We start from the raw sequence: 17513 nt of genomic DNA on the forward strand, positions 1-17513 counted from the left end.
CAATGAAGTAAAGAAGAAGCCATAAAGGAGACACATGAAAACAGGATAAATTTCCATAACCTAAGTTTGTCTCAATTCTGTGAATGTTCTCGAATTACCAACTGAAGCAGATTACGTCTTGAAAGAACTGAACCAAACAGTCGATCATCTGCGGGCCTGTCAAATCTTGAACCAACGGCGCAGTGCCTTCAAGGCAGCAACAAGGAGTGGAAGAAATTGGCCAATAAACTACAGTGACGTCATAAAAGAGCGTTTGAGGTCATTTGTGCACTGTATTAACAGTATAGACTTCGAACAATTGTAAAAATATGTCTCAGTTTTGTAACATGAGTATACATACTCACCGAGTATAATACTATAATTATAATTACTAAAAGTGTATATGTAAATAGAACTAGTTTCATTAACTGAAATTAGTGATAGTGAACATCCAACAGTGAATATCAACAAACTCACGGAACAGTGAAGCAAAGTACAATGGGACTCCAATGAACACATAAGTGATAAAGAAGTTGCTGTAAACCATGTAATATGACTAAATGTTATGGGGCATGGTGAATATTAAACGAAATTTAAAAAAATTGAACCTATTTTAGAATAAAAAAAAAACAGAAGAATTTTGTCTCTCATCTAAAGGATAATAAATTATTCATATGTATTCAATGGCTAGGAAATGGAGCTCAACAACATAGAGTTGCAGTGACTGCTGATACACGAAGACTTTGCACAATGAAATGAAAAGTGCAAGGCAGTCTCTAGTTCGTGGAGGGACAGAAATATTTTTCACGTTTCAAAAGTTGGAAAGTAAACAGTAAAATGTTGCGAAGTTGCAAAATTGAATGGTGCAATGGGCTCCTAATTGGAGGAGGCGTGCTGAGGGCAAGAAAGATTGGAGAGGCCAGGATCCTTCATGGGCTGTGGCGCCAGGAGAATGAATTAATTAATATGCTCCTCATTGTTGGATTCTTATTCAGTGGCTCATCATCTCTGACACGTGTTTATTGAATGTGACAGAAGTGCAAAATACAATACTGTTTAACACCTCCGAGCATCTTTTGTTAGAATATATTTTTATTCAGTGATGACTCATCATCCAACTCTTGTTAATTTCAACTTAGAATTAGTTTAAAATATAGATACTCAAAGAAAAGTCTGACACTTCCATTCAAACGAATCTTAATATTATTTAAATAACATTCTGTTCAAATTTTTTGTTAGAGAAAAATAGTTTTGACCTGGTTGATTTGTATACATTTGTGTACCAATTCTTAAATTTTACCACGGACTTTAGGAGGTGATGGAATCTCTTCCAGACATTCTTTCTTCTTTTTCTTCTTCCATTTTGCGAGATTTTGAATAATCTTCTGATTCATCCTCAGATATGTTGGTTTTATCTTGAGAGTGAAAAACAGAAAGATAACATTATTAACTATTTTATCTAACATAGAACTATAATGAAAAGTACGAATTTTAATACATCGTAATTACGCCATTCTATACAAAATGTTGCAATTAGGAAGGGCTATATCTCCGATGTTTTTTTTTCTTTATATTCTAGTGTACAGTATGATTATCCTAATAGGCCTAATAAATGACGAAATGGCAGAATTTAGGATTTGTATCATTAAACGGTTAGCTATAGCTTAGAGAGAAACATTATGCTATTGCACATGCAAGATACTTTTTAAATTGAACAATTAGCGCATGCTTGGTCGTAAGAAAAGAAATGGGGTATCATTACGAAGATAAATAAAATTTCTTTGAATTTTCAATAAGTTCATAAGAATGAATAGAACAAAGGTGAAAATTGACAACAAATTACAAATATACTGATAATTTCGAATCAAACTTTTTTTACATTAGGGTTTTCTTCCTACATGAAGATTTGGCATTCAAGTTTTTGAAAGGTCGTTAGTAATAAACAATCTGTGATGCAGTTATTCGTGCGTAAAGACTGTCATCGCTTGCACTGCTATCACTTCAAAGTAAATACCGCGGTATGGGGTGCAGGCTGCATTGCTAGCGTTACTGAACTGTGTAATGGCCGTCTAATTTTTGTTTATTGTTGTAATTTGACTGTTTAAAGTGAGAAGTTATCGTTATTGGTGACAACTACAGGGTTGTCATTCAAGCTTACACCTATTAATTGTCTCTTACTATAAAATGCACGTAATGGTGATTTGTCACATAGTTGCTTTCCAATTCATTCATTCATAGTTATCTGCCCAAGGGCAGGTCTTTCACTGCAAACCCAACATTGTCCAATCTTTCCTATTTTCTGTCTTCCCCTTAGTCTCCGTATATGATCCATAAATGTTAATGTCGTCTATCATCTGATATCTTCTTCTGCCCCGAACTTTTCTCCCGTTCACCATTCCTTCCAGTGCATCCTTCAGTAGGCAGTTTCTTCTCAGCCAGTGACCCAGCCAATTCCTTTTTTTCTCTTCCTGATCAGTTTCAACATGATATCAGGTTATTTAACTCACGATAGTGCGGGTTTTCATCTTTTCCAGAAGAAACTTACTGAAATTCCCCAAAATCAAACAAATCTATTACTTCTGTGATGGTGCAGCAGGGCAATATAAAAAAAGGATTCACGAATTTTAATTTTAATCATAAGTTTTTATTTTTCGCAGACGTAGTTATTGAGACTCCATTATGCAGCTTGAACATGTGCAAGAAAATATGCCATCTAATTTTCATAATTTGTTCATTAAAATTAAAATATTTGATTTTGAGTTACAAATATTATTTTTTCATTTTTTACAACAAACCTACACATATGCTGCCGATATGAAGGGTAGTGATGTCTGTTTAAGTTCTTACTAACCTTACCTGAAAACTTTTTTCTGATCATTCAAATATCCAGGAGAAAATAATTAGTATGGGCATGTATACTGAAAGTGTAATATTTGAAGTGATGCGAAAAATGGCTGAATTTTGGGTAATATTACGTGTATGATATGTTTACCCCAAGGAGTATAAAATATTTAAAAAAATGAACAAATTCTGAATTTTTCAGGTTTTCAATCTACTGTTTTCCACGGAATGACCCAACTACTATAGTATTACTACAGAATAACAAATTCTATAAACGTTTATAATGGCTAGAATCATGTTTCCCAGTTAACAGATGAATTTTCTTCAAAAACGTCGATTTCCTCTCTCATTATTATCTCTCTGCTTTACTGTATCGCCTTTGTGGTTAAGGTGACGTTAACCAATTAACATTACAACTTTCACATCGACAATTAAATATTATGCAATGGCCTATCACATATAACTGAAATCAATATACAGTACCTGGTTTGTATACTGCTGCATTTATTACCAAAGTATCAACAATAGATCCAGCTACTTCCACAGCTTCTTCTGCATCAGAGCGTGAAGCTTCAAACACTATAGAATCAACGATATCTTCGGCAAACTGTGTCACTTCCTCCTGTGTTAGTCCAAATGGACCAGCCGATGCTTCCACCGTGTCTTTCGTCTCAAGCAGGCTCAATAGATATCGCTTTCCTTCTTGCGGCTCTCCTGTGAATTCATGTAATGTTTTATCAGAAAATTAATGACGTTATAGCGCTTACTTACAAATGGCTTTTATTGCCGCCCTCACATCTCTATCATATCTCACATCTCTCAAATCCATTTTAATATTATCCTCCCATCTACGTCTCGGCCTCCCTAAAGGTCTTTTTCCCTCCGGCCTCCCAACTAACACTCTAAGTGCATTTCTGGATTCGCCCATACGTGCTACATGCCCTGCCCATCTCAAACGTCTGGATTTAATGTTCCTAATTATGTCAGGTGAAGAATACAATGCGTGCAGCTCTGTGTTGTGTAACTTTCTCCATTCTCCTGTAACTTCATCCCTCTTAGCCCCAAATATTTTCCTAAGAACCTTATTCTCAAACACCCTTAACCTCTGTTCTTCTCTCAAAGTGAGAGTCCAAGTTTCACGACCATACGGAATAACCGGTAGTATAAGTGTTTTATAAATTCTAACTTTCAGATTTTTTGACAGCAGACTAGATGACAAAAGCTTCTGAACCGAATAATAACAGTCATTTTCCATATTTATTCTGTGTTTAATATATCCATTTCTAAAATAGAATTTTTGTGTACATTGTTTATAATCACTCTGAGTTAAATTTAAACTAAAATAAAGCACACGATGCCCACAAACTGCTGACCCTCTAGTGGTCAGAATTATTACTGGACTGAAAGTTTTATGAGTTTACAGTTTTTATTCCAAAATTTACTGAATGTATGAGAGGAAATACCTGGTGGCTTCTCTTGCACTTCAGGGGTTGAACGTCCCTTTCTGAACATGCGCTGCAATGAAAGAGGTGAGGATCTAATATATATTTAATAAAATCAACGCTTAAAATTAATCATAATAACAATTGTGTTAAGAAACTACTATGCCTATATTATTTTGTGATAATCTGTTATTTAGTAAATTTCTCTAAAAACATAAAATTACTTAGTCATACTTTAAAAAGTGTTAAAATTAAAAAAAAAAAAAGTATATACCTTTGACAGACGGCCCGTTTCGACGTTATGTCACGTCTTCCTCAGTGTCTCTTGAACTACTGGTGATCTTGAATTCTGCGATGTGCATTTGTCGATCGTAGGGGTGGGGGTGTGTTGCTCGAAATATATAAACATACAATAACATACCCAAAACATATACTTAACACGCAATTACAGTTCAATACCCACACATTATTCGACGTCATGATACGTCATAACACACAAACAACCAGCCCCCACCATAAGAGCAACACACCCCCACCCCTACGATCGACAAATGCACATCGCAGAATTCAAGATCACCAGTAGTTCAGGAGACACTGAGGAAGACGTGACATCACGTCGAAACGGGCCGTCTGTAAAATTTTAACACTTTTTAACGTGTGACTAAGTAATTTTATGTTTTTAACAAACAAAGTGTTAACGTGAACTTTAATCAATGAATTTCTCTACCTGATATCTGTAGTGCAAAAGATATTGAAATCTGTGGGATTGAAATTGGTGCGTAAATTGTATTTTCTTTTACGTTTACAAGGCGCCAGTAAGAGATTTTAAAAATGTTATGTCGAACTAAATTCATTAATGAAAATAATTTACAAATCACATTATGATATGGGGTGACGTAAGCTGAGGAGCAGTGCTAGACTATCTGGCTCTGGATAACTGACAACGGGAATTAATTAATTGGCTGATTAATCATTGGAATATATTTAAAGGGGTAAATGATCTCTGAATCATTACTATCCACAACGAAAAAGATGTTTTTGTAATTATACCGCATGTGAAGTATGACAACATTAATGAATCATAGTATATTTCTGAAACCATTTTATTATACAGCAACAATCATTTTAGTCACCTGTATGCGAGTAGCTGCAGCATTCGCTTCATCCCACGTTACATTCATATCCAGCAGGATTTTATCGAGATATGCTTCTGTTTCCTTTGTTTCTTTTTTAACTGCGAACAAATCCATCTACATTGTTTTAAAGAGCATTTTGTAATAATAAATTGGCAAACAAATTTGAGTTTCAATTTTCTTATTTTAAAGAATAAGTCTATTCCAATATCGTATTGTTAAATCATTTTAAAAGAGAAAGAAAAAATGTAATGCGATGTTAATTAATTAATTAATTGTTTATTTGTTTACTAATTTAATTATTTATATTAATTTTTATTTCTTTATTTATTCATTCATTCTGCTTTGTGTTTTTATCTTTTGTTTTTGTTGTCTCTTGTGTCATGTCTTTTGTTTTTTTTCTGTTATGTTTTCTTTTTGTTTGCTTTGCTTTGCTTTGGTTTGTTTTGGTTTTGAAACGAGCGGGCCAGGGTTCAAATCCTGGTTGGGACAAGTTACGTGGTTGAGATTTTTGCGGGGTTTTCCCTCAACCCTATAAAAGTAAATGCTGGGTAACTTTCGGCGCTGGACCCTGGACTTGTTTCGCTGGCATTCTCACCTTCATCTCATTCAGACTACAAAATTGATACTACATAATATACTGCCGAAACTATTAATATTAAGAATATATCGTGGACTTACAAGGAAACGGTACTAAGTGCAAAAAGATAGTATTGAGATAAATCAACTTGAAGGTTTGAATATTTATGAACTAATGTCAATAAAAACGACAAACTGTGAATATATCATTCTGTAGATCGACTATTAATTTCAGGCGTTTGACACTACTTCTCTTTGTAACTAAATAATTTCCACATGCCAAACAAAGAGCATCACGTCATCTTTCAATCACATAAGAAGACAAGAGTCCAGTCAGCCGAAACTTACTGAACGACTTCCTCGTCAATGTGTAATATACAACCCTTGTGCAAATCAAGCTTTCAGGTATAAGTCCCTGTAAAGGTGATTTGAATAATGTCGAGGGAAAAATTGTTCCGGGGCCGAGCATCGAACCCGGGACCTTTGGTTAAACGTGCCAACGCTCTACCAACTGAGCTACCCGGGAACTCTACCAGACACCGATCGAATTTTTCCCTCTATATCCACAGACCTCAAAGTGGGATGACAACCGTCAAGCAACCAACATTGAGTGCACACTAACTCTGATTCACTTAAATTGTGGTTTTTGTCTGTTAACGAACAGTGACGTGTATTTTGCAAATCAAGTTTTCAGGTATAACTCCCTGTAAAGTTGATTTGAATAATGTCGAGGGAAAAATTGTTCCGGGGCCGGGCAAGGTCCCGGGTTCGAAGAGGTTAAACTGCCATGTCTGTGCTCAGATTAAACGAGAAGTGAAGATTTAGTAGCTCAGTCAGCAAAGAGGTCAGGGCTCGATTCCCGACATATTCTGTGAGAACTTTGGTGGACGAAGGTGCTATGAGTACTTTGATTCCTCCTCCATTTTTATTCCTTCAGTACTTCATTATCGCTATAGTTTTCATTCTGTAATTTAATAAGGACGTTAAAATATAAGAACTAAACCAAGAAAATACTGAAGTAATATTTCTGCTTGCCTAAGTACCAAGTTGTCACATTTTTAAATGCAGTTGAGAAGAAAGCTTACCTTTGTGGGCTTCATATGTTTTTCTGGCTTGATATCCTCGAATTGCTGACTGTAAAGACACAAATAAAACATTACTATTAGAAAACAAACTTCACATATTGTCTTATGATTTCCGATACTGATGAAAGTAGAAACTCACCTGGATAATTGTGCAGGCCCGAACAGCTGTTTCAGTGTCTACTCCACATTTTGCAATGATGTCATAGATTGCTGTTAAAATGAAATACTACTGTAGCAGATATTCGGAACAAACATTGTGATTAATAATATTTTTATAGTCACGTTTTCATTCTACTGTATTGCAATTACATTCTCATTAAAATGACAGTTTCCTTTTATTTTTGTAGGGTTAGGCCTGCTAGCTAAAAGCACCCGGCGTTACTTCTTGGCTTAAGGAGATCTCGGCATCTCAACTATAGAAAACCAAAACGAATTACTGTCTTTACTAAGCTTTCCTAGTCCTATAGATGAATCTTTACATAGCGTCACATGAATTAATGACCTTCTTAGCCAAGATTAACACAATTTAAAACAGCTGAAGATCAGGCACGGAAAAGATGTCCTCATGTGCCTAACTGTTTTTGTTTTTAACTGGCTTTGTCTTCTAGTTTAGCTAAACAAAAAACATCCCCTCGGTCCCTTTACATCCGTTTAGCATTGACTCAATGTTCTGCATTGATCTAAAGCTGTGCTGACACAAATTTTATGTAATTTTCTGTCTAGTGTGCTTTCGCTTGACGTTTAAAGACAGTTGACGATAAATGTGGAATTCTCTTATTCCCAGTTTGAACCCCTTGGGGTTTCCTTCTTTGTCGGTCATATCAAGGAATCAATATAAATGAAAAAAAATATATATATAATAGGATTGGAGAATTTTGTCTCCCTTGTCTGCTTTACGCCCGCTTATTTCATACCCGGTGTTTTAAATATTATAAATTAGCGAGAGCTTATACGAATACTATAATACAATAAAGGAGTATCGAGAGAATCGTCATTACTTAACAATTTAATTCATACTTAATACCAATTTAAACGATACAGTATAGTTGTATTTTTATATATAAAATTTCAGTAGATGTAGAAATAAAGTAAAGTATTTGGAAATTTCTAGATGATTCTATTGATGTGACCAGGTACTGTAGATAAATGCATATATAATAAAATATATACATGCATTTAAACATATTTTATGTTCTTGATATCCATCACCATTATCATGTAATAATCCATCTGTTGATCTTTTGAAGCATAGAGTAATACGGAAGTTTTATGTCTGTTTTTGAGTTACGAAATTACTAGTAGCTAGGCCCGTGGAAGAGTTCTCCATCTTGAAAAATTATTATAGGCAAAGATCTCTTAAATCAATAATGTGCTGTAATGTTTGCAAATGGTAAGAGATAGAATTCAGTATAAAATTTCTTAATAATACATTTTACTTTCGCTTGTAATTTAAAGAGAAACGTTAACCCCATTATCGATATGGAAATTATGAGATCATTAAGAACGATAATGTTAATAGGAAATATGTAAATATTATAGAAGTATTCAATTCAGCACTACCTGGTGGCCGGGGTCTTAACTTCAGTGACTTCCTTGTGATATAGCCCCGAAATGCAGCCTGAAAACAAACAGCAGATATCTCTCTAACATATGAAAAACTTAATCTGATTTTGTTAAAATAACACTGGCGACGTAAATAATAAATTACTTTATGCTCGACCATGCCGAAATGTAGTAATTATACACCTGGTAGCAGTCCTTTAATGCTTGTCATTAAAGTACACCTATTCATTAAAGTTCAGGTTTTCGATTATTCTCGGATATGCAATCGACAGACAATTAGCGAAAAGTCACGCAGGCTGGAAATCCAATACTGTCGCAGAACGTTATGTTCTGTTACTATAATAATTAGCGTTAATTGTAAATAATATTCAAATAAATTCAATTTGTCATCTCGTTTTTCAATTCTAAATCAATTTCCAGGTTATATCAAAATTAGTTCATGTTATTCTCTAGATTATATCAAGGTCAATGACATTATTGTTCCTCGGAAAAAATCAATACTTTACGTCTGCGCACATCTCACAATTTACGAGCTATGCTCCAGGTCACTTCCGCTTTTCAGTTAGATACGAATAAGATGAATACTTCTGAATGATTTCAAGTTAGAAATATGGTCGAGCATAAAAAGTCGTATGAAACTTGCTTATAATGGTAATTAAGACGCTCATATGAAAATTACGAAACTCGCTTGCGCTCGTTTCATAAACAAACATACTTGCGTCTTAATTACTATCATTATAGGCTCGTTGCATAATGTACTATTAACATACGAACAATTGTGCAATAAAACAACATTAATTCTTCTATACTACACTACACTCACGAAAATCATCTCAGGAAAGTCTATTTTTATTACCTTTGCCTATTATCTAGTGACTGACTTCTCATTTTCATCTTCTTTTATGCATTTGAGAGCTTGTTTAGCCTCCTACCTGCCTCTTCTCAATCAGGTCATTTTGTTCCACCAGATTAAAATGTCATGATGGAAAATAGGACAAAAAATTCCAATGACATTTTGATCCTGAGAAAAAAATTGTATAGATTTTGTGGCGGTCAAAAAGGACATAATATAGTCAGCCTGCAGGAGTGTGTGCTGACCTCTTTAATTCTTGATGGACCAGTAAGCGACCTTCCCGGTGATGGAACCTGTACGTAGTTCCAAAACGTTGGGAATGTCAAGTTCCAGGATACGGCGGATTACTCAAAAACCTCATTCCAATCATAGTCACCGTGAAAGCCTAAAAACTCATATGCAAAAGATTGTTATTAAATAAGGTAAGTCAGTTCAAACCTGAATGACGGTTGCAGCATTGGTAACTTCGTCCGTGGTAAGTCCCCTTAATTTCCATTCAGCTTCGTAAGTCACAGTTTGATCCAAAATGCCACTTAGGATCCGAGCAGCCACTGTTTCATAAGAAGTCCGAATTAATTACATTGATTAATAATGCATTTATATCTAGTTTTAATTAGTCAAATCAGTCAATCTTCTTAATGTATCTAGCTGTTTGCTGACAGCATTAAGTCCACTTTAATCTATTCAGTTGTTGTTTTTAATAAGTCAAATAAAACAGCAACATTTTGTACAGTGAGTTCCAGCCAGGGTTGTTCAATTACGCGTAAAAATTGTATTCTATGTTACACGCAAATTAGGAGTAAATTATTTATAAAACGTAAAATACCGTACGTAAAAATCTATAAAAATAAAGACATTGAAGAATGAAAAAACTGACCTCTTGCAGTCTCTCGTGTGTGTAAGAGAGCATCGAGATAGTCAGCAATAAACTGATACATGTTTGTAGGTTGACTCCGCAGTACCTGAAAACAAATTTCGAAGAACGATTTTATGTCTTGGAAAATATCTGCGCAGAGAAATGCAGTAGACATAGTCTGGAGTGCAGAGGAGAAGCTCATGATCAACGTCGCTTGATTTTGTATCGTCAGTTGGTATTTATTGTATTGTGTTTATTTACATTCCATGGTATTCGTACATCGCTTCACAGGTAGAATACGAAACATGTAAAAAAATACACAGTCTACTTGAAATATTTACACAAGAGTTTTACAATATACTAGTACAACACAAGGGGTTACTATCGATACTTAATACATGACAGAAATATTCGTGAAGCGTTGTTGAATCTCATAAAGTCACCTAGAGAATAGAAGGCATGAGATATTAGGTACTTCTTTAATTTGGCTCTAAATAATCTTATGTTTCGAGTTCGATTTTTTATATCCATAGGGAGGCTACTAAACATTTTTACTGGACTTGTATACCTTACCGACTAATAGGGACCAGCAAGGTCTTGGTGCACCTGTCTGTTGTAACTGACTCAACAATTCAAAAAATAAATACTCGTAAAAAATGACTTTCATACTCCATCGGCAAGCCTATCGTGCTATCAAAAAGGAGTGTTCTTATTTTTAGTGGAAAAAAGCAAGCACAATTGAATGCGTTTCGTTCACTCTTGCAAGTATTGCCTGAATGCTTAAAGTTGAACCGTGTAGATGCACTTAAAGGTTTCTTTCAACTCTACGTAAGCAAACGAAGCATCCAATAAAAATTATTATAGCACATGCAGCAATTGAAAGCGTCGCCGTGGCTACTTTGTGCGTTATTTCGTTCAACAGCAGCATGTAGCGAACAGCTTATCATTCATTTCTCTCTATATCTTCTATTTCTTTACATTTCTCTTTCATCCAGTCTTCCTTCGCCTTATCAGTTTCCATTCTAAGTTCGCTGTTAAGTTTTCTGTAGTGTACCTTCTTCTGTATTGATGTTTTTTCCATTTTCTCCTTTCCTTCATCTTCTCCAACATTTTCCCTACGACCCAAGGTTTCTTAATTCTCATGTCTTCTCAGTATTCTATTGTTTCTTCTACTGTTCTGTGTATACAGCTTTTTAAATCAATACAGTACTCATTACTATTTTCAGGTGTGAATTCTATTGTAGCGGCTTTCTCTTGAAAATTTACTTCAAATTTTCTTTTTCCCTCTTCGCTCTTCAGTTTTTTCCAATATTATACCGCAGTAATGTTTTCCAGTCAACAATAACTAATTATTATTATTTTAAAATAATATGCACGCATGGACCCTATAGCAGGAGGAAAGGAACTGGCCACCCTACCGCATTATCTCCTGGCCTAGTTGCCTCATAAATGGTGCTTTCTTGGTGTCACTTGTGATGTTCAGGACTGTCTTCGGACCTGTTGACCAAACAACAACCCCATAGCGTTGTGGAAATTTAGATCAGATCAGTAAAGTTTTCAGAATATTTTCAGAGCTTGTTCCCGTTCCTTAATCATATGAATGTTGTGGTGAACAAACTTAACAATGGCGCTGTTTTGGAGTCAGTAAAGTCAGACGACTTACGTTTGGTAAGCTGGTGGCTAATGAAGACACTGAATTAGTAATGCATGTGCTGTAAGCAAGAGAAGGAAGAAAGCAACAATTTCAACAAGCGGAAAATTTTTGCGGAAAATGTAATTCAGAAAATTTCTTGCAAAAATATTCCTTCTCCCATCACTAATCCATGCCCCCTTTCCATTATGATGTAATTGACTTTATTACAGCGCAAAATTGGTGGACAGAACTGGTAAGATTTATGTACGCTAATTCGATAATATGACTATTATGTAATTATTATTATTATTATTATTATTATTATTATTATTATTATTATTATTATTATTATTATTATTATTATTACTTCCCGCCCTTCAGAAGTCACACAACGCAGCTGAATTCTGTAATTACACAAACTTTTTTTTTTACGAGTAACGTATTTATAATAATCTCATAGGCCTATGGTTTCTACACCATTTCACCTAATGTCTGAAAACAAAATACCATTTCTAAAAGTAAGTTTGGATACCTTTATATTATCTCAGATTAAATTCTCGTAATTCTAATATAAAATCCTATTGGAATTTAATAAAAAATTTAAAGAAGTGCCGTATCTATTGAAAGTTATTGTAAATATTTTGTAGCATATATACATAATGCATGAGTCTTACCTCCCTCGAGATATCAGTACACAATTCTCTAAGTCCCTCGGGCACTGGATAAACTCTCTTTGCACCGTGGCGTTGAAGTATCACGTCCATTCTGTTTGTGTTAACATTAATAGTTACACCATTAGACATCATTATTGAATACTACGAGCAAGAACTGTCATGTTTCGGTATAAATATGTAAAAACAGGCTGAAACCACTGAAAACACGTCTCATATGGTCACTTCAGAACAACAACAAAATTATGTAATTATTGTAAAGCGTTTCTATTTATTGTTATACTTACTTTAAAATCAAGTTAATTTCTAAGCTATATTGATGGAAAGAAATTGATCCCGTATAATATTTATCTACCAAAGGCAAGCAGTTTCTGTTTTCAATCACCCCAACAATGCTGTTTATTCGGTTGTACGAGCCTAAATTCATTTATTTTATTGCGTAAGTCACTGCCTGCTCAACAACGCTGCTCGATCAAAATTTCTTTGCCGCTAGGTGGCAGGCAGTGTAAGCAGCCATGGGATGTGATCCAGCAGGCAGTGTCTTAAGTGAACGACACTGAAACCCGCTGGCGCACTCTTTTAACTTACGACTCAACTTAAAAACGTATTTAATCTATCAAGAATTCCCAATTTCTGAAGTTTAACCATTAGATTCTGAAATGCAATAGTCCAAATCTACCCCATCAAATAGACCTAATTAGACAGAGAATGGAAGAGAGGCATCGTGTGGAGTGAGTGAAGAAGCATTAAGGTTCGCAACACGCGTCCTTGCAACATGCTAATCGAAAAAACAATAATAACTATTTACATAATAAAATAGGCAACAGTTGCTCACACAAAGCGGCGATAATTCTAAAACAGATTAATGAAACAAGCTCTTTGTAATAGCTACACGCAAACACTGTAAACCAGGTGGCACGGGTTCGATTCCCGGTCGGGACGAGTTACCTGGTTGAGGTTTTTCCGGGGTTTTCCCTCAACCCGATATGAGCAAATGTTGGGTAACTTTCGGTGCTTAACCCCGAACTCATTTCACCGGCATTATCACCTTCATCTCATTCAGACGCTAAATAACCTAAGATGTTGATAAAACGTCGTAAAATAACCTACTAAAATAAAAAACACTTTAAGCAACCTGTTGCCTCATTGGTCAGAGGCTCTGCGCTTCTCGTAACAGTAAGTTGACCAGAAAAACGCTGTAGTAGAAACCCGACTCAGGAAAACAGTTCTGTATTATTTGAGGACCACCAGGAGTGGTAAGCACAATAAGCCTCAGGCAGAGTGGTGCAAGCCTTCGGGTCCCTCCTTCGCAAAAAAAAAAAGTATAATACATTTGTTTCGCATACGACTTAGCGTGTACCAAGTGATATTATCCTTCAAGTGTTTCTTGGAATTTCTCGTGTGATTATGTAAACTGTGTTTGAATGCTTTTGTATTATTTGATATTTCAATACTTACTATAAAAATTTTAACTTAAAAAAGTGGGGTTAGAGTTTTCCGGACTAAGAGGCCGGTCTACTGGCGGTAGACATCGTCAGTGTCGAGGGCGTACTGATCTCAGCGTGCCAGGGACGACTGAATGAGTGGGAATAGGAAGAAAAAGCAATTAAAGGTACAAGATAAATTTATCGCGTCCTTGAAGGGCTCTTGGGCTTGATAATAATTTATATGTGAGCTCCTGACCTAAAGATCATTTGTCTCACTTTATTTACGCCATCCCACTGAAGGGAATTGAATTAATTTTGCAGGAGAAAATGTCGAAAATCTCGTCAACTAATAGAAGGTTAGTTGGCCTGATAATAACCAAGACAGAGAATATTATTGTCGTTCCCTCCGCAGCAACCCAGCCCAGCAGAAGCCCTACCGTCAAACCAAGTTACGAGGCGCGTTTACCGTAGCGAGATGAAGTTTAGTGAACGACAAAGTTTTGAAATTCGAAATGTATACTGGTGGGTAACAGGTTCGTGGCCCATTTATTCAAGGACATTTGTCTTAGTGTCTTGGCCGCAGACAGGATGAGTGATCTGAATTTAGAAGACCGAGCCAATTAGCCCATTAGATTCGACTCTAATAAATGCGGAGAATTTGCCTGAAAAAGATGATTAGATTCCCTGGCAGAACCAGACTGAGTCCTGGCTATGTAAGAGACCGGGGGGGGGGGCATGATTGTTACTCTCGTTCTGACGATTGAGTTATCAGTCGCTGATAACATCGCCTGTAATGCTGGATGCAAGGCGAACCATGGACTGAGCCAGCCCCGTAGTGGGTAGGATCCTGGTTGTCAGTAACATGCTAATGACATTTAAACAAGGAGGATCAAACAGTCCGGGCATCATGCCAGCTTTCCTGTCTTCCCTAACTTGCCTCCTCCGCTCCCGCATTGTACAGAAATGAGGGGTTGGGATTGTCTTGCAGCCCTGTGCACAGTCGGGCAATGAACTCAACTCTCTGCCTGGTTCTCGACCACCTGGAGATGCAGGACGTTGTAGGTGCAGCATGTGGTAAGTCCTACCCCCAAACCATCAGTTTAACCATAATTCCGTTCACCTTTTTAACAGTGTCTAGAATATGGTCGTATATTTAAAATCATCAACAGCATCTGTTGTCCAAACAGTGTGGGTGGTGGTGGTCTGTAGAGCCTAGGTCCTAAGGAAAAGATGTGGGCATAGCATTTATCAACATTGACCTTGTTCCTCCAATCGCGAAACCACGGTTCAAGGTGGCCCAAGATAATCTGTAATTTAAGGGAAGATAATATTGTGGTTTTGCCCATACCACTTTGTGTGATCTATAGCATAGCTATATCAACGCTAAGCCTAGCCGTCCACTGGACCCGTGAACGGCCGAATAGTTGTTAGGCCGTATGCAGCCGTATACCGGACGACCGGCAAAGGAGCCGATCGATCGTCATTTGAAGCCGACGTTTCGGCTGTCAGTTACCAGTTGTTATTCCCTCGTGCTACCTGCTTATTCTTATTACATACATACATACAAATGGCTTTTAAGGAACTCGGAGGTTCATTGCCGCTCTCAAATAAGCCCGTCATCGGGTCCTCTCCTGTGCAAGATTAATCCAGTCTCTATCATCATTTCCCACCTCCCTTAAATCCATTATAATATTATCCTTCCATCTACGTCTCGGCCTCCCCAAAGATCTTTTCCCTCCGGCCTCCCAACTAACACTCTATAGGATGCATTTCTGGATTCGCCCATACGTGCTACATGCCCTGCCCATCTCAAACGTCTGGAGTTAATGTTCGTAATAGTTATGTCAGGTGAAGAATACAATGCTTGCAGTTCTGCGTTGTGTAACTTTCTCCATTCCCCTGTAACTTCATCCCTCTTAGCCTCAATTTTTTTTCGTAAGAACCTTATTCTCAAACACCCTTAATCTCTGTTCCTCTCTCAAAGTGAGAATCCAAGTTTCACAACCATACAGAACAACCGGTAATGTAACTGTTTTATAAATTCTAAATTTCAGATTTTTTGAGAGCAGACTGGATGACAAAAGCTTTTCAACCGAATAATAACAGGCATTTCCCATATTTATTCTGCGTTTAATTTCTTCCCGAGTGTCATTTATATTTGTTACTGTTGCTCCAAGATATTTGAATTTTTCCACCTTTTCGAAGGATAAATTTCCAATTTTTGTATGTCCATTTCGTACAATATTCTGGTCACGAGACATAATCATATACTTTGTCTTTTCGGGATTTACTTCCAAATCTGTCTCTTTACTTGCTTCAAGTAAAATTTTCGTGTTTTCCTAATCGTTTGTGGATTTTCTCCTAACATATTCACGTCATCCGCATAGACAAGAAGATGATGTAATCCGTTCAATTCCAAACCTTCTCTGTTATCCTGAACTTTCCTAATGGCATATTCTAGAGCAGCGACTATCAGAACATTGCACTCTCAGGCTAGTGTCTCTTTCCCCCGGACAAGACACTGTCCTAGCGTGCATTCGTGGTTGCTCCCTATCCCTTGTGCACAACGAAGCATATTTCCTTACCCTCCATGCACTCTACCCATTTCAGCGAGTGCTGACCACTGTTCTAGAGCAAAGTTAAAAAGTAAGGTGATAGTGCATCTCCCTGCTTTAGCCCGCAGTGAATTCGAAAAGCATCCGATAGAAACTGGACTATACGGACTCTGCTGTAAGTTTCACTGATGCACATTTTAATTAATCGAACTAGTTTCTTGGGAATACCAAATTCAATAAGAATGTTATATAAAGTTCTCTCTTAACAGAGTCATATGTCTTTTTGAAATCTATGAATAACTGATGTACTGTACTCTTATACTCCTATTTTTTCTCCAATATCTGTCGAATACAAAAAATCTGATCAATAGTCGATCTATTACGCCTAAAACCACACTGATGATCCTCAATAATTTCATCTACATAATTATGAAGTTAATATTCTCAAAAGAATATTGGACGGACAGTAGACGGACGAGTTGTTAAGGCTGGTTCACAATAAACTGGGAACGGAGACGAGAACGAGAACGGAAATAATGTTAAAATAAATATATTTAAATGTGAGTATTTACAATAGTTGATTGTAAATGTTCACATTTAAATACATTTATTGTAACAATATTTCCGTTCTCGTTCTCGTCGTTACCGTTCCAGGTTTATTGTGAACCAGCCTTTAGTCGGCCGAGTTCGGTTACAATAGATGGCCAAGTCAATAGGAGAACACGCATGATTTGTACTATGGTATGGGAGGTGGTAAAACTCCACCCTTTTGTTTATTTTAACATATTTCTTATCAGGAATTCAGATAGTAGACTACGTGGTTACGCAGATTCCTCTACTATAAACCAAAAAGTACAGAATATAGAAATAGAATATTCTGTCCTCTTTGCTATGGA

The 17513-nt window shown here is 36.3% G+C and overlaps 1 protein-coding gene across 1 annotated transcript; it reads right to left on the reverse strand.

The window, feature by feature from the left end:
• Nucleotides 1–1010: 1010 nt before the first annotated feature.
• LOC138708581 (uncharacterized) lies at nucleotides 1011–13038 on the reverse strand. The gene is made up of 11 exons (XM_069838699.1): nucleotides 12923–13038; nucleotides 12639–12729; nucleotides 10353–10437; nucleotides 9914–10026; nucleotides 8620–8677; nucleotides 7199–7269; nucleotides 7060–7108; nucleotides 5396–5496; nucleotides 4284–4335; nucleotides 3304–3534; nucleotides 1011–1394 (listed from the first exon to the last, which is right to left on the reverse strand). The coding sequence occupies exons 2-11, from the start codon at nucleotides 12726–12728 to the stop codon at nucleotides 1288–1290; spliced, it is 957 nt and encodes a 318-aa protein (XP_069694800.1). The 5' UTR covers nucleotide 12729; nucleotides 12923–13038; the 3' UTR covers nucleotides 1011–1287.
• Between the last annotated feature and the right edge of the window lie 4475 nt (nucleotides 13039–17513).

Source organism: Periplaneta americana, chromosome 11, assembly GCF_040183065.1.
Source record: "Periplaneta americana isolate PAMFEO1 chromosome 11, P.americana_PAMFEO1_priV1, whole genome shotgun sequence".
In the NCBI taxonomy this organism is placed as follows: Eukaryota; Metazoa; Arthropoda; class Insecta; order Blattodea; family Blattidae; genus Periplaneta; species Periplaneta americana.